The following is a 21848-nucleotide window of genomic DNA, read 5'->3' as shown; positions in this document are numbered from 1 at the left end:
TTTTTGTTCCAAGGAGGCTGAATTATTCAAATTTTGTAACTTTTGATGCATTGATTTATGGTACTTCCGTATCTTTGGTTAGAATGTTGTGATTAGAACTGTCAAAAAACTTCACAAGGGCCACTAGTAAAACTGGCAGCCAATTGAAATGACATGGCTCAGGTGAATAGCTTGAATATAGATACTGCAGAAAGATTAGAACATTTACACAGTACCAAAGCTTACATGAGTGGAAACTTCTTTACTGTATCTGTTGAGAGAACTCTGCTTTCCAGCCCTACCCTTGTACTCTGTTTTGAACTGAGACACCCTGGGTTCACAGTTGGCAGCTCTGTCCCTGCTCTCCACAGATTTGTTGTCTCCTATCTGAACATGCAACTCCTTCTGAGGAATTAATGCATCTAAGATACTTTTTCATGAATGCTTTATTCTATTTGCAAGAAACAAATAGAACAAATTTCCTTTAAGAAGCACTGGGATGTTGTCCTAGGACAATAACGTGTAGTCTGACCACTGCAAATTTTCCTTGACATTATCTGTGAGAGAGATGTCTGTAGTGCTGACGTAGTTGGATTCTTTGTTCTTTGTATTTGAAAAAAACACCAATAAGTGGTTTCAGTAATAATATGAACCCAGAAACAGATTAGCCTGTGTAGGAAATGATTTTTATTTAAAAAAAAAACAACACTGTGATGACTGTAAAGTAGAACAATGATAGAAAATCAGAAAGTTAGATCAGTAAATGTAAATAGTCTGTGTCACTTTTTTCTTCTCTTTTCAGAAACTATCTCTATGCAGAAGGAGGCAGGTCCAATGCTAACACTAAAGACCCCCCTCCAGAGCACGTGGAGCAATGCAGTATTTAAGGGTATAGAAAATGGAGAAAAGAAGAAAATTGAAGATTTTTTGATGGCTGAAATCATGATATCAGGTAGAGTCTGAAAATTGTCATCCTTCAACAAGAAATAATGTCCTAAAGGAAGAAAGACTCAAGCCAAGACTAATGGTGTTCTTAATGCCCTTACGACAAGAGTGGTCTATAATTATAATTATAATATAATAATAATAATTGCCATATAAAACTGCTTTTTTATTTGTCTTTGTGGTGCTTTGATATGTCAACAAAACTTGATAATATTATCCAGGCCTAAATAAAATTCAATAGCAGTCACTGTGCTTCAAACTAGGACCCAATGTTTTTCTAATTGATTTTATTCTGCTATAATTCCTTCTTTGATCCATACAAATATATGTATATTTTGTGCTATAGATGAAGATGACTGCGCTGCACTAGAATGTGATGCCAATGCACAGTGTGTTTTGCTGGAAGATGGTGCTGTGTGCCAGTGTTTGAAAGGATTTGCCAGGAAGGGCAAATCATGCTATGGTAATGAAAAACACAACCTTCAGGAAAAACGTAGATGTCTGTAAAAGAAGAAAGACAATTTTTTCTCCCATTGACAGCTCTGCTGTGTGAACCATTACAAAAAGGTCATGAGATCACTTGTTTTGGAATGGTTGATGAGCAGAGAGCATGTGAGATGAAATGGCTGATTATCACACAGCTTATTTTCCCCTGAATGTGAGCGTTAATCCTATTAATATTAACGAGCAATAATGGAGATAATAGGAATAAAACCCTGGAGTATTTATTTGTAAAAATTGTCCAATTATAAAAACTCAGTCCATGGACATGAGAGTTGATGTATAATTTAAAAGTACATGCTAAGAAATCTCTTAAAAGTTAGTATTCCTGATACAGTATTTGTATGAAAGGGCTGTTTCTGTTTTTGTCTAGCTCTGTAGAGAAGCTAATAATCAAACAATTTGCTGATTAAAGATCCCTCTCTTCAAAAAAAATTTTTGGACTTGCATTCCAAAAGGCATCAGAAACAGAACGAATTACCTCTTTTTGTTCAAGCATCGAGACTCACAGGAGTCTATTTTTATACAGAAAGGGGGGGAAAAAAAGGGAAAAAGTGAGGTGGTTTGGGTGAAAATTCTATTTTCAATGACCTGTGGTACAAATTTTTTACACTCTTCCTCCTTCAGCACAAAATTTGTCTCTGAGTAGAGGTTAAGACGGTAAGGATATAAGAATGATTTTGAATGGGATAATTCCATCCCAATAGGATTATTTTTGAAGCAAATGTTTTTTGTGGAACATCTGGGTCTGCAGCTGAAAGCAGCTCTTTGATTTTTCAGGCTCTTTAGAGCATCCTTGGAAAATTTCATACCAAAAAAAGAACAAAAAGTCCCTCTCTTTACTTCATGCGTACAAATGATAGGTAACAGCATCATCTGAGAGAGATGATGATTTCATGACCCACATGTCCCTTCTCCCTGTTTCGTCTCACAGATGTCGATGAGTGTGCTGCAAATATGGATCACTGTAATCGAAACCTGTCAGGGTGTATCAACACTGAAGGGGGCTATGTCTGTAAATGCCTGGAGGGCTACATGGGAGATGGGCTCCATTGTGAAGGTATGGGAGTGCACAAGGACTGTGCTGCTTCTGGAGATTGGTGTGGGAGGAATGAGCAAGAGACACTTGTAGTAATTTGGGCTAGCTCTGCATCAAGCTGTGGAGCTGTGGAGCTGTCTTGTGTCCATATTGATTGGTTCTGGTTCTTTTTGAAGAATCTGATAAGGGTGGTGGATCCTGGCAGTGGCTCCCCCAGACAGTCAACGTTAATCATTTCTTGCTTTATAATTCTTTCCTTCCGTCTGAATTGTGGCAGCCTCAACAGTTGATCATTATGCAAAGCCTGTAGTTTTCAGTATATAGTTCAGTTCCTCTCTGTTTGCACTCTTTTTAGTAGCTACAGCAGGAGAGAAAGGATGAGTGAAGTGGAGGAGAAAAATGGAGGAGAACAAGTAGAGCTTTATTGGAAATCATTGTCATGAATACAAACGAAAGCAGGTATTGAGTGTGTCATAATACTCATCAAATAATTAATAGTTAGCTTGATAGGCATGAAGTTCAAGGTGTTGACACCTAGAGTTTAAATACGTTTAGAGTCTTGTTAATAATCAGACTCACTGATTCTCTCATCCATCTCTAATGCCAGGTCTTCAGTTCATTACCTACATTTCTTAATTTTTTAATTTTACATCAAATATGAAGGAACAGGAGACTGTTTCTCCCCTTCAGTATTTGAATAGTACAGTTTAGTACTATCTGTACTAATCTGTACAGCTTTGTGAGAGTCTTCATTTATCTTCTGCCTTTTTCTTTTCCTTTCTCCTTTATACCCAATTCAAAACCCATTAATTTTGATGCAAATCTTACATGGTTCTCGAACCAGGTAAGGGCCACTGAAAAATTAGGATATTATTATCAGCAGGATGTAGAGAGTGTTGAAGACAGGAGGTTGGAGAAATCTTTCTGTCCCAAAAGTCAGAAACATGTTTTTGAGAATATTTGGAAGTGCAAACAGATGTGACAACCTCCTCTGGCTGTTCCTCACCACTACCAGGCACATCCACATGCAGCTGTGGGTACTCTGTGACTTAGGTGCTCAGCTAGAATAACTTTGTTATATGTCACTGTTATTAAAAATAGTCAGTTATCTTCAAGTTATCTTCACGTTGTGGCCAGATATGTTTCCATAACATTTTATAAATGTTGAGATTTTGTCTTGATGTGAATAAGACTGAAACAACTTACATTTAATGAGTTGAAATGTACTCTAAAAAGCAGAAACTGATGGCTAAGTAATTTTGTACTTTGGTTTTAGATGCCTAGTTGTATGCACAGTATCTAGAAACCTATAAATACATTCAGAAATGGTACAAGGTGAACTCATCTTGTATTTCATCATATTTCTTGGAACATGAATATACTGCAACAGAGCTGGTTGCTCTTGTACTCCAATTTCTACCAAGGAAAGTGCATGGAGGGAAGGCCCCTGGCATTTTTTCTCCACTGCCAGGAGACTGTGGTGCTGCTGCTGCCCCTTTAACTGATGCTCTGAGGCATTTCATTCTTCTAACTGCAGACTGTTTGGCTGATAGATATTGATGAGTGCAAGATGGGGACCCACACCTGTGGAGAGAACAGAACCTGCACAAATACAGAAGGAAACTTTACTTGCTTCTATCCTGATGATGCTTCTGGAACTGCCGTGGGTTGTGGTGAGTATTTGGATTGACAATTAAAATGAAACGGCCCATAACTAGGATCTGTGGTCTCTTAATTTACTGGGAAATTAAGGAACGACCATGTAGTGGCATACTGTGCAGCTTGTGAAACCATTAGCATTGCTTTAGGAGAACGGGTCTGAGTTTAGCTTGGAAATATCTACATTAATATAGATGTAGAATATAGATAATGCAGATATGTAGATATATGTCTCTGAGTAGAGGTTAAGACGGTAAGGATATAAGAACGATTTTGAATGGGATAATTCCATCCAAATAGGATGGAATAATTATAGTGCTAAATTATACTGCCTAAATGAAATGACACATCTATCTAAAGGCCTTTCAAATCAAGAGCAGAAGTAAATGCTCCTCAGAGATTATGTTTTTAGAGTTGATTTTGGGTTGTGCTGTTCTTCAAACTGTGCGTTCTTTATCTCTACAGGACTCCAGCACAAGAACTGCTCATAGTTGAAGTCCCATTTCATTCTTCAGAATGTTAGTTTTTCAGATCCTAATTTTTCAAAGGGTTTTGAAACATTTTGGAATATCTGGTTATCAGATTAATGAAAAGAGCAGTTCATAGTATCTGATGCTCATTTCAGTTCCTCAGTGTGACAGCTGCATTTTCTGAAAATGTGGAGCAAAGCAACACATTGCCTTCTTCCGTGTCAGCCATCCTCATCAGAGTGAATTTTGCCACAGATCAAGTGACAATTTGGTAACAGAAGGGCACTGTGAGATTCTTGTAGATATTTTTCTGCAGAAAAACAGAAGGAAGTTACAGCTTCTTAAAGTAGAGCATCAATCAGGATCCTCATCCCCTTTTCAGCCATTTAAGCTTTCAGTAGTTTCAAGTGTCACTCAGGAAATGATGATTTTAAATGATGTATGAGTTGGAAATAATGCCTTATAGGTCCCCCAGCTGTAAATATGATCTCCTGTCTTCATGTGTGTTAACACGCTGTTTTAAGTCTTTCCCTGGTAAGCTCTTTTAGCAGGCTGAAATTTTCTTTGCAGAATGCAGAACATATGGGATTCACTGCTATCACTTATTCCTTTCCAGTCTGGGCTCTTTGCCCTGACAGTTCTCCTGCAAATGAAATTTTAAGAAAACAAATGTCATTAAAGGTCATATTGCAATAAAACTGGTGTGAGTCATAAAATTGATCCCATAAATGTGTGGGATTAGGTATATGGCTGCTAAGCCACAGTGCTGTGTAGATGTTCGGTTCTGATTTACAGATTCAGTGTAGCACTGAAGTAGGCAAAAATTTGCTCCCGTTCTATAAAAGCACCTCTGCAATATGGATCACATGCAGAGATATCAGAGCTCTCTGATAGCCAGTTGGGGTACTTATGGAGGTGATAGTCTGTGCAGTTGTGAACAAGCTACAGAAATCTTTGAAGAATTGGGTCAGAGGAGTTCTGTGCTTCAAGTGAAGCTGTTAACTATACTTGAGATAGCTTACACAGATGCTATCAAGTGGGTAGCTGCAAAGTAGAAATAGTTTGTGCAAAAAATGTTCATTTGCCTGTGAAAACTTTTCAAGTTGAGATCCGTATGCACAAAGTGCAGTCACCCTTCACCTGTATGTCTGACTCTGCATAGTGGAGATTGTCTGTACCCTCAAGCTGGGTAAGAAATCATTTGATTGTGAATAATTAGGCAGCCAATAGTTGTTGGTTTTTTTACCAGAATTATATTCACACATCTCAAAACACAGCTAACCTCTGTATGCCTAAATTTGATATGCAAAATAAGCAAACAGATTAAAAACAAGTGTTTGGTTGTAATTGGAGAGTCTTACCTACTATCCTATCTTGAAGTTCTGGAATTCTTTCATGCCAACGTAGCCAACAGCTTGATATGTCTTTGTGAAATCCTGCCTTTCAGAATCTACTTTGTCTCCTACTGTTGTCAGCAATGAATACTCTACACGCCCTGTGCCAGGTGACTCTGTAGGATGCCCCCCCTCCTATGATTCATACTGCCTCCATGGAGGAGTGTGCAATTATGTTTCCGACCTACAAGACTATGCCTGCAAGTAAGTACAGAGCTGTATATCGTTTGTGCTGATTAATGGCATCCTTGGGGCACAGCTGAGTGCGGATTATGAAGTGCTTGCCCATAGATCGTCCATCGCCTGTGCTGCAATTATCTTTAGATTCTGGTCTTTTCTATAAATACTCACTTTGTTCATACCCATTGCAATTAATAATGGGATTGGATTTGTTCCCTGAAGACTACATTCTTTGTTCTTGAAGTGTGAGGTAAATTGTTAAATGACTCGGTGCTCACAGCCTTATGTGAAGGCAGTGCTTGCTCTCTCTGGTGTAGGCTTGCACCTGCCTGTTGTCCTTGCTGTTCATTTTCCACTGCCATTTGACCTCTGTACTCTCAGGAATAACTGGGGAATGTATCTCTCTACGTGTATGTATGGGAATGAAGTCGGTGCTTTGTGCTGTGGGTCTGCTAAGGTCACCACGGCTGTTATAGGAGTTGGTATGACTTATGCTCATCTCTGGTGTTTGCTACAATTTTTTAGAATAAACCACAGACATTCAAAGCTCTATTTTTTCTCCTCATTCAGTTCCGCATACTGAAACTGAAGAGTCTACAACTGCAGAACATTTAGATGGGAACTCATCTTAATTATTTTTTTTTAACTGTTAGCGTGTAAGAACCCACAGTTCCATATTCTTTGGTGCCGGAATTGGAAGACGTTAAACAAATTGTGGACTAGCCCTGCTTAGCTCTGTTCTGTGGAGGAGTTGCACTGAGCTGATTCTACATAGTGGTCACTAGATGGCAGCATTCATTCATGTAGGCTGTCAGCTGAAGGAAGTCATGGAAAAACGTTATCTAGCAGAATTTTCACAAATAACCGAGTGTATTCATTCATTAATTACATTAATATTTTTGACGTGTTTCTTAGCTTTCTAGTCCTTTTCATATATACCTTCCATTCCTCGATAAGCTATTTCATTGTTGGGCTTTTACAGTGGTAAAAATCCTCAGCGTAGTAAACTAAAATAGCCTGCAGAAGAAGCTTGCAATAAAACTAAATTATCAAGACATTTCTAACCCATATATCTTTTTCAAACATATATCTTTTTCTTTGTCTCTGTTAGCAATTTTTCAGATTAAAAATTGATTTCCTCAACAAAATGACTTTCCAAGAGAGGTAACAACTTCTATGATGCCAAGTTCAAAAAAAGGGAACCTTGCTTCTGAAAAGGGTTAAACAGAAAATCCAAGGGAAGCATAGATCATAAAAAAGCAGTCCGTGGAATTTTTGAAAATATGTTACCCTCTGGAATCTGAGACATATAATCTCACTGAATAATTCGATAGAGTGCTTCTCTCTATCGAGAGAAGTGCTAGATTTACATTAACATCACATTAACATTAATAGATTTACATTTAATATTGAGTTCTATGTGTTTTGTCAGACCTTCCTTTAATGTCATCTTGTCTTTACCCCTGCTAAATTCAACAAGATATTTCCATAAGTGTTGCCAATAATAAATCAATACGCAAGGTGACTGAGGCAATAATTTGGGTTGTTTTCTTTGCTGTCACTCACAAAGTGTTCTTGCTTCCTTTTGGCAGCTGTGTGACAGGCTACGTTGGGGAGCGGTGCCAGTTCAGTGACCTGGAGTGGTGGGAGCAGCAGCATGCCGAGCGGGTGAAGGTGCGGAACATCACCATCGCTGTGTGCATAGCGGTGCTGCTACTGCTGCTGGGGTCACTGGCCACTTACTGCTCCAGGTACTGCTTCCAAACTCATGTTGTGAGCATGCCGCAGAGGGGCTGAGGTGCTTGTGGCCTTCGCAGGTGGCTTGTGGAGAAAAATTTGTGCTGTTCCTCAGCTGTTGGAAATCCCATAATATCCTTGCTCCTCTCTTGCATTTCAGTAATTGGTTGTATGAATAATTCATAAAATTCTGGCATGCCCCTTCTCTACACTACTCATGTTGATGTTAAAGACTGATGTGTGTCTGGGGAGAGAAAGAATAAACCTGTTTAGGTTTGAGAAGGAGACATGATTTGTATTGATGAGAGACTTTCAGAGCACTGTATTTACATCTTCCTTAGTTTCCCTTATGAGCTGTAGATGTCTGTAGGTGCCATGGTAGGACTTTGCTCTTCTCTGCTAAGTGTATCAGTTTTAATTCCCTTTCAGTGTAGGACTGTACCTTGATATTTCCTTGCCAGTGAGAAAAGCGCTGTGTTACCCTTCCAGTAGCCCATTTCTACAGTAATACCTGCAGCACTGAATGTGAAAGCAGTTTTCCTGGTAGTAGATGTGGGTCTAAGGCACATCTGCTGTGAAAGTCCTCCCTGGCATTTTCCATGGCTGTAATGAATTGTGCAGGTTTGGAATTCTTCTCATGGCAAAGAGAATCCCTATAGTCGCTATTTAAAAACCTACTCTGTTGTGAAATAAATGTCATTGGTGTCCCTTAGACTGGAAAGTATTCAGCATTTAATAAGTTTGTCTTTTGGCCATGACCTTGTCAGAAAACTGTTCTCAGAGGCTCTTGTTTAAATGTACATTTTTTATTTAACAAGTAACAGAGTAAACAAATAAAAAGCCAGACAGCAGCCAAATCAACAGTCCCCCACTGCATGCCTACCCGCCTTTCTAATGCAGGGTTTTTGTGATTATTTTTTTTTTCTTTTGTGGTTTAGACTAATTTTAAAATTAGAACCTCCTAGGCATAAAAAGTTAAGCTGCAAGAGAAGCTAGCTAGGAAAGCTAATATTTTCTGCTCGTATTTAATGGTTCTCAGCATATTTAGCCCATAAAAGTAGATAAGCTGTCACATTTCTGTGTGATGGTAGCTGATGATAGAGCTCCAGATTTAAGGCTAAGTGCAGGCTGATTTGTTCTCATGACCTGGGATTCAGAAGCTAATCAGTGGAATGATACATGCAGAATAGACAAATCATTAGATTCCTGTATTTCCCATACACATCTTTTAAACTGTCATGGAAAGTGGCTACAATATGGCCAGTTTTAAGGTATAAAGATAATGAATATCTCTTCCCTTCCTCTCTCTCTCTTGTCATTTCTCCCTGATTTACTTTTCTTTCTTGCCAAATGCTTTTGATCAATATAACTATTTATCTCAACAACAAGTTTTCAATTACATGCTTGACTGCATTTGTACTGCAGCTATTACTAGCCTAACTAGATCAAAATGAAACTGCTGATCTGAAATCCCTGTTTAACTGGAGTCTGGAAACCAATATTTGTCTTGAAATCACTATACTGCTTTTCCTACAATCTACAGTATTTTGAAATGTACCGATTAAGTCTACAGCAGTCCTATTCCTTCTCCAGTATGACGCAGACTTCTCTTTCTAATTGGAGGAAACAGTTTCCAATTTGATAACTGTACAAACTGGAGGCAGAGAGTGCTGAAGTACTGTGTTGGTTTCTTCGGTGGCTGTAGCCTGCTGTAGGTGTTGCTCTTCGCTTATGGTTTAGGTAGTCTGGGTGTATAGGATTTCAGGTATCCTGTCTTCTTTGGGAAGCAGAGAAACAATCTCACTTCCAACTAAGAATCACATATTTAACACCCACAGCTTGGCAGGAGTCACGCAAAGATTGGCAGAAGGCCTGGGATTAGGATTGAGAAATCCTTAGCCTGTTGCACATGCTCAGTCAACTTGATTCCACCTCCTGCTTGTGCTCACTGAGTCTGCTGTCCCTACCGAGTCCGTCTGGCATCTGTCATTCTGCAAGCTGCAAAGTGAGCCACAGCATTAGAGTGATCCTCTTGAGCAGGGCATCCTCCTGAGAGCTGTGCCTGTTATGCAGTGTGCTCTGCTCTGTTTTACCCACAGAGCAATGGGCTCCACTTCTGTTAGCATGATGACGTGCAGTGCTGAGCAGATACATCCAGGTGAGGTTTGAAACACACATAGCAAACTTGCTGCGGTGCCAGGAAGGTAAAATACCTTGAAACTTCTGGAATTCAAAAACATGACTTTTAATCTGATGTTAAGAAAAAAAAAATTGAGTATGTTAGGTCACTAAGGATGTGCTGATTTGAATGTCAAGTAGTGTAAATGAGCTCTTCTTCTTCTGACCATGTCTTCTGCTTTGGAGTATATACTGGCTTTTAATCCTGCCTTACAAGTGGTCAGTGTTGAACTGCAAAAAGAAGAGCTTTTGAATGCATGGAGCTAACCATTTGGAGCTATTTGTAACCTTTTCTCAACTCAAGATTTTACTTACAGAAAAATATAAGAAAATGAAAGGGCTGTTTAAAATTTTCAAGTCTACTTTTTTTTCTAATGAATGAGCCTTCACAGATGGCATGTTAGAATAAGTATTCATTCAGCTCTTACTTTTATTTCTGTTAAGCTGTTTGTTCTAACCTCTGTGCTGTAGTTAACACTAATACTCCTTTTCAGAGGAATGAAAGAGAACAAAATTTATGTCTCTTCTGTTAATACCTTCAGAGTAAAGTGCGAAAGGAAGCAGCATCTGTTCCTCCCAAAGTGAAATAATTTGTTTCAGCTTTTGTTCTGTTGCAGAAGTAAAAACTTTTGTAAGAAGAACCGCTATGCAGAAGCGATAAGAGATGCCAGTAGCCGCACTGACAATGAGAACGTGACACCTACTTGCAACAAGTCTCGGGTAACTATATTAATATGGACTGAAGACAAAAGTAGGTAGGATCAAAGAGTGTTGGGGACCCACTTAAGCTTATCCATCAAATAATTCACATCTTAAATACATTAAATAACTGCTAGAGTCATCAAGTGCTTTGCTGTGAACCCTAGTTCATCTTACCTCATTGTTATCCCTCAGAGTTCACAGCTGCCTGGATGTATTGCAACCATTAGCGGGTGTTATTGTTAGCTTTGAACACAACAGTTGGGGAACTGTGTTCTAAATTAAGGAAATGGCAATGTGATGACATGGCATATCAGAGTTATTTTCACAGGAAAGTATGCCCTCCATATAAAAGGCTTCTTGGAAGACAAGTACTGTGTGTGCTACCTGAGATGGTGAACTATATTTTGGGGGCTGATGCAATTAAATGTTGTGGTATTAGGAGCTGCCTTGTAAAGAGAGCCTTCCAGGATGTTAATGGGCAATTTGGGAGGGAATATAAAATACTCATTCAGCATGTAGGTAGAAGTACTGTGCTTGCACTGACCCATTTCTCTTCTCACTGGTGACAGGTGACAGGATGAGGGGAAATGGCCGCAAGTTGCACCAGGGGAGGTTTAGGTTGGCTATCAGGAAAAACTTCTTTACAGGAAGGGTGGTTAAGTACTGGAATAGGCTCCCCAGGGATGTGTTTAAAAAACATTTGGATGTGGTACTCAGGAACATGATTTAGCAGTGGGTTGTTAGAGTTAGGGTAGTATGGTTATGTTGCAGTTGGACTTGATGGTCTTTTCCAACCTGAGCAATTCTATAATTCTGTTGTCAGTTTTGAAGTTGCACCAATGAATTTGGACCCAGGAGATCTGATCTAGAGAGTGTTTTTCACTGGAGTTTAAAAGGATGTTATGCTGCTGGGTGGTGGCGATTGGAACTTGGAGTGGGCCAGAAGGATGTAATTGGCATCTGTGGCTACTTCTGTGGCCACACAGGAACTCCTCTGTCAGAACAGCATGACTTTCCCTGAGATCTTGTCTGCACACGTCCATCATCCAACACTGTATAAGCTGCTGTAATACAGATAGCAGTTATGTTTAGGCAGCATCACATTATCTAAGCAGCCTATACTCTTCAAATAAGAACAGTGGGAAAGACTACTGAAAGAGTTTGCTTGTGCTGGCTTGGAGATAAATTATAGCAATGCATCTACTTTTTACTGGGATAACTGCACACATTTTTTTATGGGATAGATATTACTTGAAAGGATTGAAAGCCTTTCATATCAAGCCACAGTTGGAAAGTACAAAAACTGTGCAGAGTGAACAAGATCACAGGTGAATTTGGCTTTATACATTTACTTAAGTGATAATGGATACTTTAGCTTTAAATTTAGACTTTATTTGCGTGAACCTGAAGTTTTGATTCTGCTCCCGGTCTTTCAATCCAGAAAGAGATGAGCTTGCTTTGCTTGAGGGTGTGTTTGAAGGACTGAATATCTCAAACTATCTGTAGTGCAGAGCTAAGCATTTTTAATCCACATGAAGAATGGCTCGCATATTGTTTATTTTAAGAGTCAGGCAGGATTTGTGAGTAACCAGTGAAATACACTGTTCATGTCCAAAGAGTACCGACCCTAGTAATGATGTGAAAGAGCACCTTAGCTGGTCAGCCTGGGCGTTTCAAGGGCCTTTTGTTACTAGCTACTGACCTGGCCAGCATTCTGTTCCTCCAGATACCGGACAACAAATGTGCTGAATCTTTGTGCTGCCATCATTTGTTTGCAGCAGAGACAAAAAACATTGTTTGCAAAATATCTGGAGCTGGCAAAATCAGAAGCATTTGTTCGGACTGAGAACAGCTTGTTGCCTGGGAGCCCTGCTCTAGGAGGCTTGAGACTCATCAGTTCTGTCCCTGCCTGCTGTTATTCTTGCATTTATTGCTAGTGGTTGGTGACATTTTTGCTGGATATAGGACTAATTAGACAACTAAGCAATAAACTGAATCAAATTAAACAAATCCTACCTCTTCATCTATTACTCACTCGTGTTGAATTTCACTACGCATTCTTTTTCTGGAAGACAACAAAATGCATTAATAATAAAGTAATTCATTGTAAATGGCTTCTTGGAGACTGGAAGGGGAGATCACTGACCCCTTGCTAATTATTGCATATTTCACGGTAATGGATTTCTGTGGTTTCATGCATGTGATTTTCTCTGTGATGATGTAACCGTAAGTGTTATGTTCATTGGGGCTCCATGCATGTACTCACACAGGTTAGAAAATGAAGAGCTGCCAAAAAGCAGCAGGAAGTTGTCCACTTCTGCTGTTCACTTAAAGTGGTTTGTTGGGCAGATTTATGTTTCAAAACAAACAAACAAACAAACAAACAATAACAAAAAGAGTAGTTCTGATGAAGGACTGATGAAGTTCTCTCCTTTGGTAGCCTTCAGTGCTCCTGATAATTTGTGACTCAGGGGAAGGGATGGAGTACAAAGACATTCCTGGTGTTGTTCACTCAAGCTACAGTATTGGATGAGTTTTTAACCTGTCACACTTGCCAAATGCTAGATATCATGATATTGAAACTATACCTACAATTTTTCCAAGCATCATTCACTTCTCTGTTTATTTTGCTAGAGAAGGCTACATTTTAGCGAGGGTATGCCTTAGGTACTTTTCACATTTGTACTAGAGATCCATAAGCCTAGATAACTCTGTCCCTGGAATATGGAAGCCTTGGTAAACTTCAGCACATGCCCAGCACATGCTATTCTGAAACTTGTAAACCTGCAAGTGTTCTATCTTGCATAGTCAAAGGAATTTTGCAAAACTCTGTGTAGCTGGAGCTCCTCTGGGGGGGTCTGTCACATTAGCAGCTGTAAGACCATGGATTTTATGCATGCAGAAAGATGCCTAAATTGTCACACCAGCTGCAGATATGACCTAGTCACACAACTCCACCAATTTTCCACCTAGACAACTGAATCTGTCAACAGTCTTCTTGGAACATCTTATTTACAGACGTTTTCTATACTTCTCTTTAAATACTACCTTCCCCCTCTCTTTCCCCTTTTCCTATTTTTCAGCTGAGTTTCCCTCTTTCCCTCTATACTGTTTAAGCACATCACTTCCCCGTGTGCCTGTTCTTTCTCTTTTGCCTCTGGTCTTTATAGCATGCTTCACCAGAGGGTCTCATCTTCATGATACGGTGGTCTCAGTTGTCTTCCACAGTCACTGTGGGATAATGGAATTGCATCCCCAGGTGTTGCCAAGAGCTGGGAAAGGGAGGCTTACTTCCTTCCCTGTGTCTGACAGGGTTTCCTGCTGTCTGGTTGCAGGCTTCCCTAATACTTTAAATGTGGCCCTAAATACTGTGGAGAGAGTCAGTTTTCATGTACTTTTGCTCTTGCATCTGGAAAGGCTGATTTGCAGAGCAAGAGAGCGGGCACTTATTTACTAGACTGGGACTCACACTTTTCAAAGAAAGACCAGGGCTGTCATCAACTCCAGTGTTTAATTATCTGCAGGGGAAGGGTCATCCCAGAAGCCAGGATGACCTTTTTCCCCCTGCTGTGGTTGGAGTGTGTGGCCTTTCTAGTCTGCCTCTTGGGTTTCAGAGAACTGGTTCATTTCATATTAATTTGGGCTATGTTTTGTGCGTATTGTATGTATTTGCAGTTTGTGGTTGTCAAGGAGTGTAGCAGTTCTCTGGAGACTAAAGCGGTTGATCTAATTGAGTGTGAGACAGCAGACCCTCATCCTGCCTGTCCTTCGCAATATGGTGAGTGCGCTTTTCTTCTTTATTACATCTCTCCTTACCTTTGTGCCAGTAGGAGCAGTAGCTGTTGAAGGAGACAGAGAAATCAAATGATACCACTGCCTTGTACAAAGCAGACTGGACAGAAATGATGTTTGCATTGTTGTGAAATCATTTGGTCCTCCGCTTTGCAGATTGTACATCAGGAATTATGCTGTAACTGTTCTTTCACACTCATAAGAAGTCAGATGCTTCTCATGATAGTAATAACATCACATAATATTTTTGTGTTTACATAAAATTTCATGGGTTTGCTTCATAGCAGTGAGTTATCCAAATCACATTGATGGGGAATGCATACTCTTGGAAAGATATACTTTGACAGTCCTAACTCATTCCAGCAAGATAACTGGTGTGTGAAGAGTCCAGGATGTGAAGAGTCCAGAAACGTCTCGTCCTGGAGCAGCAACTGCAGTTTTGCTTTTCTGTATTAAACAAGATGCTTGGCTGCCTGAGGAATGCTTGGTGCTTAAAAAAAAGATGAGATGAATGAAGGAGATATTCCTCCCATTACTGATGCAAAAGTTACAGGTGGCACAGGAGCACACAGCAGGCTTTCTTCACCCACAGGTTACCAGCTGGATTGCTCTGAATTTAAAAAACCTTGCACTATAGAATCAACTGGATCTCCTAATTGCTCATGTGGTGAAAACTGATGGGGAAAGATGGATGTCCTTAAGTATTTGTCATATGTATCATACTTCCTGTCCACAGAAGTTACCAGACAAACGGTTTTGCATCAGCCGTTTAGAAATATGCAAACACAAATATTTGAGGATACTGAAATGGGCAGGCATTTTGTCAGATCTTCATAACTGTGCATCCTGTCCTTACATATATTTTAGGAAGTCAATTTATTCATCAGGAGACAATATGCCTCACATTTACTTGGTTGGACTAGTATCATGAACATGTGTAGAACCGTGTTGTCCAGTGAAGTAAGCCTGATGTTTCCCATTAGGAGACTCTGTTTTCACTTACAGTTTCATCAGATGCAGCTTTTGGAACAGAAATTTCACATGACAGGTGTCTGAAAATATTAAGAAAAGTGGTTCAGCCACTTCAGAGACTGATAAATAATCTGATGCCTTTTTTTAAGGCATTAAAGAAAGTTATTCCCTGTGTCACTGAATGATTCTAAGACCGTTAGACTTCGGAGTGGGGTGGTCTTCCTGTCACAGGCATGTCTTTCCTGATCTTACATGTTAGAATAGAAAAATATGAGATTTGCCTAGAGCACATCACTTATTAAAGTTTCAGTCAAGTTATTGAGTTTTTCTCTTTTTTGTTCTTTTTTGCGTCAGTTGTTTTTCTAATTTTTTTTGTAAATTTCTGCTGAGCTACCGTTACCTGTATTTTAGCCTAGGTGCTGTGAAGCGTCCTAAAGAGTTTTCAATAACATATATCCTTTTTGTTCAGTGGAACAGCCTATAACATATGACAAAGTGGCAGAGACTTTGGTGGAAGAGAAGAAAGAGCAAGCCTGCCCAGAAGATATTCCCAGCACAGACAAATTTCTTGAACCCACAGTAGAAGAGAAGAGCCTTTCCCAGACTGTCTGGAGAGCCCAGCCCAAGCCCTGCCAGCCTGCCCCAACCAGCCTGCTGATGCAGCCAGACTAGAAGTCTGAGTTGAGTGGAAAAAAGAGGAAAATGGAAACTTAGGAAACACTGAAACAGCCTTCATTGTTGTTTTTGTTTTTGTTTTTGTTTTTTTTTTTTTCTGTGCACTAGAAAACCGGCCAACCAACAATGGCACAAATAAAAATGGAACAGAGAAGTTGTTACCAGTCCTTCACTGTTGTCTCCACTTGGAAGGATTACTGTGAGCAATATATTAGCAACAAATACTCTACAAGTATCACTTTTAGGGTAAACATTGCAAATTTCATTAAATTGGCAGCTAAAAGGACACTGAGAGAAAACAGACTAGTGGATGGTTTCTTAGAGATGAAAATTTTGTAATGGAGATTCATGCAAGAGATAGTCTTTACGTGCACAGAGAATCCAGAAAATTGCCTGTATAGTGGGCCACAAGGACAGTGGTAGAGAAACTGGGATTGAAGATGATGCAGGAAAATGAGAAAAAAATGAATCTTTTTTGTTAAAATTTTGTTCATGGACGCTATTACTCTCTCCCCAAAACTGCTTTCAAACCAGTGTAACTTCTGGGACTTCACTGGAGCTGTTGTTGTAATAACTGATACCAGACGTGGTTCTGTGTTTCTCAGATTTGGTGGGTTGTAGGAGTGTTTGTGTGTGTATGCTGTTAGTGATGGCTACATCTCTAAAGTGAGATGAAACATTTGAGGAGAAACTGATTCTTCCATTAAATTTCTGTGACTGGCAGCAAAATCTGCACTGTTATACCGGACTTCATGTCCATGTATGTTTCATGTTGGAAATAAAGTCCAGCCAGTTTCTGTACCAGAAGAATATAACAAGTGAGACAAACAAACAAAATCTCCCCTCAGTTTGGATTGATATCCACATTGGCAATTTGTGCTGCCCCATAAAATCCATGTGATCAATTGGAAAACACCTGTTTTTCTTGTAACTGGCTTTCTACAGCTCTCTTCCAATTATTTGCTAAGAAGAACTAACTTGCTTATAATGCTCTGTCATATACAGAGTTGTAGCTTAGTTGTTTATCATCTCATCTGATTTTCACCGTTAATCTTGAATTCCTAAGGCTTTTTTCAGAATGTTTGGCAAGGTAACTGGAAATTAGCTATGTTACTAATGATTTTCTCATTACAGGGGATCTCTCAGATCTCTATGTTTGAAATCTGCTGCTATAATTATTAAACACCTCCTCTAAGCTCCACTACAGTGGTCACCAATAGTGTTCCTCATTACTCATTAGCTATATACCAGTGGTTAATATTGTTCATTTCCATATTTAACATCCTGTTTTTATTTTTTGGAGCTCCACTATGAAGTTATGATGTCTTGTCATTTGGTTACCAAGTCTGTAGACCAGTGATGGAAAAGAGTATTGAAAGGCTCTTATCTGTTGCCCAAAATAGCTTCACTCTTAAGTAACTCTGTGAGTTACTTAACAGCAGTAAGAACATTGAGCCCAAGATGTTTGAACTACAGAAATTGTAAAGTTCTGTTTTGTAGACAGTTGTCACTTAGTGATTTATCCTTCCAGTGTGACTTTTTGGTGGATAGTTTTGAATTAAAGAGTCAGTTCTGAATTCAGAATAAACTTGTAAAACATATCTTTCCAAAGCATGGTTGGAATTAGCAGCAATGAAGGCACATTCTCTTGTATAAATGGAGACAGAAGTGTTTACATGGAAAATGTGTCTAAGAAGGGCTGGCTTACAAAATTGTACTAAGGCAAGGGGAACCTCTTGGCTGAACCATTAGTATACAGTAGATTGGATTTTAATTTAAGTATAGTTTAATGTCATTAACATCGTAAAAAGCGTCTGGGTTGGGTTCTCCAGTATTTCACAATTCGTTGGCAATCTTATGTATGTTGTTGGGAAGAGAGTCCAGCTATAAAGGCAAAGCAGTTTATTTTAATAAGATCTACACAGTAAAATGACTTCTATCCTTGCACTTTGTTTACCTCTGGTGAAATATGTTTCTGTGCTTAAAATCCAAGTGCTATGTTGAATGACAGTCAACATTTAGTTGGATGTTTCCCTGATCAAAGAAAATAAAGACTTGTAACTTTCCATCTTGTCTAAACAAAGATATTTTATACTCCTTACAAATTAGTTTCGTATTCTATTCCATGTTTTGTTTACCTTCCTTCAGTCTGAGGATCTAATTGGGGGTTGGTCTCGATGATCTCTGGAGGTCCCTTCCAACCCCTACAATTCTGTGATTCTGTGATATTTATCCCAAATTAAGTAATTTTAAATTTGATAGTATTCTTTAGAGAATGATAGGAAACTCAGAACAGTATGTTTTTATATTTAGAGTGTTACAAGTTCTAAATGTTTCCTATACTAACCAGAAAATTCAAAACAATCCTTAATGATAAAACCTTGAGGTGATATTTCAACATAAATATAATATATTTGGATTATTTGTATGTTTATAAAATTGTTGATTTATAAACAGAATAATAAAGAGGATGTTTGGTGTTCCTCTTGTTTAGAAAGAAGTGTGAGCAAAACTTATAATTTAAACCATATCATGTTTGTTGATAGCTCCACTGATTTCATGCAACTGGAGTGTAACATGCCAAGATAATACATGCAGGGACCATGAGTTTTTCTTTAACCACTTAGAGGATCTGTAAAAATGATTATCATCTGAAGCTCACAATTAAACCCCAGCTAGATTGAGGTAAGCTTTCATTTGTGATTTTAATTACATAATTTACATAAACCAGTGGAAAGTAAACATTTGTTTTTGTGCACATTTATATGGTTCTCTTATGACTGTTGCTACTTCTTTGTCTAGAAAAATTACTGATGATTTCCAAAATACGTTTTCAAACTTGTCTCCAATATGTTATTCTCAGGATTTTCATGCAAATCAGCTGAAGTCAAATAGTAGAATGCTGGAGGTGTTATTATTATGATTTTATTTTTTGCAAATTTATATCTAATGTATATCTTACCTCAGAAGCTTTCAAAATTATTAAGCATTCTGAGTGTGTAGCTAGCTTAGTATTAATCTCAAAATATACTGGCATAGCCTGACTTTAAAAAATGAAATTAATGTGTATTGTATTAAGCTGCAAAAGAGGGATTTTAAAACACTGAGAAAAATCTTGACAAGTTCAAAGTGAGAAAACTTTTAGGCAGTTCTGGAAAGAAGAGTAGAAAATGAGTTTGTTTAGTTTAGTAAATCCTGATTTTATTGGGCTTGACATTTCAATTCTCCATAGCCAGATTTTCATCGTAAATGAATGAGGAATGTTTCATGCTCATTCATAACAGACATAGGCAATGCAATGGTTCCCAGTCATTGGAACACATGACACATCTCATATTTAAGTCCTCATTTTCAGTTACATGTGACTTTGCTGACTTTTACCTGTTTGGGTAAATTTTTTTTTTCCATCCTGGGAGTCTATTTCAGGATGGAAATATTTCAGAAAAAAAAATCTATGAAAAAGTAAAAACAGTTCTGAATGGGATTAGGAGAAGCATTTGCCTTGCTAATATATTTTGTGGTTTAGTCTTACTGGGAGTAATTTTATCTCATGTTATTTCAAGGTGATACCTACACTGTTCAGTTAGTCTTCAGGACACACTTGGTGCTATTGCTTCACACCCTGATAACTTGCTATCTTTATCTCTCTGCTTGTGAAAAGGGAAGATGTTAGTGGCATTAGAAGCCTCCCTCAGAGCCCCAGGAATGCATCCAAAACACATCTGCAGAGATGATAGTCTAAGTTAGCTCATGTTCCTCTGATCTTTTATTGATACTACTGCTTAATGCCAGTTTTGAGGTGGACAAGGAACAGCCAACTTTGTGAAGACCATTCATCACAGGATTAATTTTCAGGCACTCCTCAGTGCTAGGATGGACTAGATTCAGACCAGTGAAAAGCCCTAGTCTCTTCTACCAGCTTTGGGGGGGCCCTCAACATCCTGTAATTTCAAAGCTTTGGATCTTGAATTTTGATGGAACTGATGCAATGATCATATTAAAAGATGCAAAACCTTTTTTGTATTGGAACTCTGGCCACTACCACTTCTTCCTCTTCAAGTCTCAATGTTACAACAAATATGTCCTCTTCTGCCTTCTCTATTCTTGGAAGAGATAGTTAAGATTCTTCCATTTAGCAGGAGCTAAACCAAAGCCTGGGAAAAATTTCTGTGCTCTGTAAATCAGGACCCTGAAGGCTGGTATCCTCTTTTCTTCCAGGTAAGAAGTTGGACTATGTCTTTGAGGTGAATACGGGATTCCCAGGTCCTTGTTTTTGCTTGCACCATGTGCCACGTGCCACTGTGACCTTTCCAAACATCCAACTTTAAACTATGTCCTTCAGGAGCTTTGTTACCTCTATTCTGGACATCAGTCTGACCCATTCCTCCTATGGGATTCTGTCTATCAGCCATTTTTCAGTCCATGTAGCAATATCGGCCTTACCCACATGGCCTTTATCCAAACCAGTTTGAAATGGTTTTATAAAGGATTCAAAGATACTATGCAAAGTAATTTCTCACTTTGATGTGATGAGCTATTGGAATCAAAGCAGTTGGAGTGCTGCTACACTAACAAGTCCCCTAGGTATTAAAATGATGCAAGCAATGAAATGAATATTTAATAATTTATAAAAGAATTAGCCACTCATGCTCCTAGCGAGGATAGATTTATTAAAAAAAAAAAAGCAACAAAGCAACACAGGTTAATAGCTCTGTAGTTTCATGACTCAGCAATCATTGTGCACCTCTGGGCTTTTTATTGATTGAAGTCCACACGTTTTATGTGTCTAGGGAACATTGTGCACATTTTAATGGACATGATCTTTGTTAATATTGATTAAACAAAATAGTATATCTGAGTGTGTTGTAATAAGGGGATAGAATGCACGGTTGATATTTCATTGGTCTATCAACAGTAGTTACAATGTAAGAGTTGTGAATGTGTGTTATATTTAAATTTACATTTTTCATGACCCAGGAAAGAAATTGTGAATACATTATTATTGTTCTGATTATCTGTAGATGATTGTAGGTGGTAATCAGGGATGCTCCTTGAAGAATGTAAGCTCACGTAATCTTGTTGCAGTGCACCTCAGTTACAATTATTTAGACTAAGATTTTAACCACTGTTTTGGTGTTTGTTTCTTGTTTGATAAAGAGCATTGGGCCCATTTCTGTGCAGACTTTGTGTACTGTGTGTGGCTGTTGGTAATAAGAGTTAAGCAAAAGCGTGTGTTTTAAATGGCTCTTGAAATGTAGCCGTTTAAAAAAGAGATCAATAAACTAAATACAGCCAGATGCTGAACATGTCACTGGAGATTGAAAACACTAATAATTATGGGAGATTCAAGGATCCCTACAGTATTCATATGAAATAATAATAGAGTTCAGATTTATTTCCGCTGACCTTAGTGTTGCTCATTAAAGGTTTTAGCAGAGACATAGCAACAGTCGCATTCAAGCGAGGTGTTTGGAATTAAAATACAGATAAAAGGAAAAAGGTTAATCCAGGTCAAGGGAACAGACCAAAACTGGGATTGCATAAGATTATAGTATCTTTCCTCATTTCTCCAATGGTCAACATCAGACAGTTTTAAGTAACACTCCTCCTGCAAAATCTGCTAAA

General features: G+C 38.6%; 1 protein-coding gene across 3 annotated transcripts in view; it reads left to right on the top strand.

Annotated features, from left to right (window-relative positions):
• EGF (epidermal growth factor) overlaps nucleotides 1–21521 on the top strand; it is a 56822-nt gene extending 35301 nt beyond the window's left edge. Inside the window, exons 17-25 of one of the 3 annotated variants that reach the window (XM_003205738.4) lie at nucleotides 782–931; nucleotides 1271–1387; nucleotides 2360–2485; nucleotides 4018–4137; nucleotides 6041–6191; nucleotides 7760–7918; nucleotides 10700–10802; nucleotides 14460–14562; nucleotides 16018–21521. In XM_003205738.4, the coding sequence (XP_003205786.2) occupies nucleotides 782–931; nucleotides 1271–1387; nucleotides 2360–2485; nucleotides 4018–4137; nucleotides 6041–6191; nucleotides 7760–7918; nucleotides 10700–10802; nucleotides 14460–14562; nucleotides 16018–16220 (1232 nt within the window). In that variant the 3' untranslated portion in view covers nucleotides 16221–21521. The other 2 variants (XM_010710002.3, XR_002114351.2) reach the window with 2 other exon arrangements.
• Nucleotides 21522–21848: the final 327 nt, after the last annotated feature.

Source organism: Meleagris gallopavo, chromosome 4, assembly GCF_000146605.3.
Source record: "Meleagris gallopavo isolate NT-WF06-2002-E0010 breed Aviagen turkey brand Nicholas breeding stock chromosome 4, Turkey_5.1, whole genome shotgun sequence".
NCBI classification, from domain to species: domain Eukaryota; kingdom Metazoa; phylum Chordata; class Aves; order Galliformes; family Phasianidae; genus Meleagris; species Meleagris gallopavo.
The sequence above is the reverse complement of the archived record's forward strand: the minus strand, read 5'-3'. Positions and strand labels throughout refer to the sequence as shown.